General features: G+C 33.9%; 1 protein-coding gene across 7 annotated transcripts in view; it reads right to left on the minus strand.

The window, feature by feature from the left end:
• Window positions 1-2,121, minus strand: part of LOC106877382 (RIMS-binding protein 2) — an 888,511-nt gene that overhangs the window by 835,876 nt on the left and 50,514 nt on the right. Inside the window, exon 1 of one of the 7 annotated variants that reach the window (XM_052976555.1) lies at window positions 1,207-1,331. The exons of the other annotated variants lie outside the window; for them this stretch is intronic. Within the exon in view, the coding sequence (XP_052832515.1) occupies window positions 1,207-1,218 (12 nt within the window). The 5' untranslated portion in view covers window positions 1,219-1,331. Of the gene's footprint in view, window positions 1-1,206; window positions 1,332-2,121 lie in introns of those variants that run through there. 7 annotated transcript variants of the gene reach the window in all.

A 2,121-nucleotide genomic window follows, 5' to 3' on the forward strand; every position in this document is an offset into this window, starting at 1 on the left:
GTGTAAAAAAATTCATAAGGGAAATGTCTATTCCCAAGAATATAATTATTTGTTTATATTTATATAAAGGGCATTATTACAGAAAAATAATAACACCACACATTCTTGGGAATAGACATTTCCCTTATGAATTTTTTTACACACTGGCTTCTTGATAAAATTCTTGTAAAAGAGTTTTATCCTTTTTTGAATTTATTTATATATATATATATGTATATATGTATGTATGTATGTATATATCTATGTGCATGTGTCTTTGTGTCTATATTTGTCTCCCAACCATCGCTTGACAATCGATGTTGGTGTGTTTATATCCTCATAACTAGCAGTTGGGCAAAAGAAACTGATAGAATATGTACTGGGCTTATAAAGAATAAGTCCTGGGGTTGATTTCTTTGACTAAAACCCTTTAAAGCAATTCTCCAGCATGGCTGCGGTTAAATGACTGAAACAAGTAAAAGAATAAAATACATATCCTAGGTGTGTGTGTTTTTGTTGACATTCATTGACAACATTGTTGGTAAGTTTACGTTCCCCTAACTTAGCAGTTCAGCACAACCAACTGATAGAAAGAATTTTGAAATACAAGTACTGGGGTGGATTTGTTTGATTTGATTTCTTCAAGACAGTGCCCCAGCATGGTCACCATCTCATGATGAAACAAGTAAAGGATAAAAAATATATATACACACTCATACAGACAATTCATTTACGATATTAATTCATAGTTTATATTTATACTTCTTACCAACACTAATATTATACACAAACCTGCATATATATATATATATATATATATATATATATATATATATATAGAAAGATAGATAGATATCTAAATATATATATGATGGATCCTTTCAGTGAAGATGATGTATGATTCTTTAGCTTTTTTGTCGAACAACCTTCACAAATGTTTTGCTCATGTGAGTAAATGTATGTGGTGTACATTAGCTCACTCCCTCCATCAAATAAACATTGCTTGAACAGGTGCATGGTGTACCACGTATGGCACTTTAAACAAGTGTCTTATGCTATAGCTTCAGGCCAACCAAAGCCTTGTGATTGAATTTGAATTTGATAGGCGGAAGTTCTGGTTGTGTGTTGGAAGATAGGAGGGAATATATGAATATATATGTATGTATGTATGTGTGTGTGTGTATGCATGTATAAAATTCTTCTTTATCAAATTATAATCTTACATACCTTTCTCAACATAGAAATTTTCTGTGATACAGTTTAGGTAAAGATAATTTTTTTTCTTAGACCAACTCTTTCAATACGTCTATATGCTTCCATAGCAGATTGCATAGTGTTGTATAAAGTATCTGTCTGCACTGAATGAATGAATAAAAATTATAGATCGTATGATAATAGTCAACACACTTACCTTTTCAGTGTAAATTTCACGGTCCAATTCATGTGAAAAGTGTTCACAACAGAACTTTCTACTTTCATTATATAATTGCATATTAATATGCTCATACACACACACACACACACACACACACACACACACACATACATACGCGTGTATACGTGCCCACACGTTTACATATACAGTAGACTTCAATTTCTCTTGACAAATTCACTCACAAGGTTTTGGTTGACCCAGGACTATAGTAGAAGATACTTGCCCAAAATGTCATGCAGTAGAACTGAACCCAAAATCACGACCTTTTGAAGCAAACTTCCTTACTACACAGCTTTGTCCATGCCCCTAAATCACTATACCGATGGTGCCACATAAAAAGCACCCAGAACACTCTGTGAAGTGGTTGGCATTAGGAAGGGCATCCAGGCTTAGAAACCAAGCCAAAATAGACTATGGAAACTGGTGCCGCTCTCCAGCTTACCAGTTCCAGTCAAGCCATCCAACCCATACCAGCATGGAAAACAGACATTAAATGATGATGATGATGATGATGAGATAATGCTAGGCAATTTCCCCCAATCATTGTAGGCACAAGTGTGGCTGTGTGGTTAAGTCCCACTGTACAGCACTTTAGGCAAATACCTTCTAAAGGGTGGCCTAAAACTAACAAAGAGGTCTAAAAGTTGAATAAATTTGTTTTAATTACATTTTTTTATTTGTAATACACAAAATGTGACTTTTCACTC

This window comes from Octopus bimaculoides, chromosome 25 (assembly GCF_001194135.2).
Source record: "Octopus bimaculoides isolate UCB-OBI-ISO-001 chromosome 25, ASM119413v2, whole genome shotgun sequence".
NCBI classification, from domain to species: domain Eukaryota; kingdom Metazoa; phylum Mollusca; class Cephalopoda; order Octopoda; family Octopodidae; genus Octopus; species Octopus bimaculoides.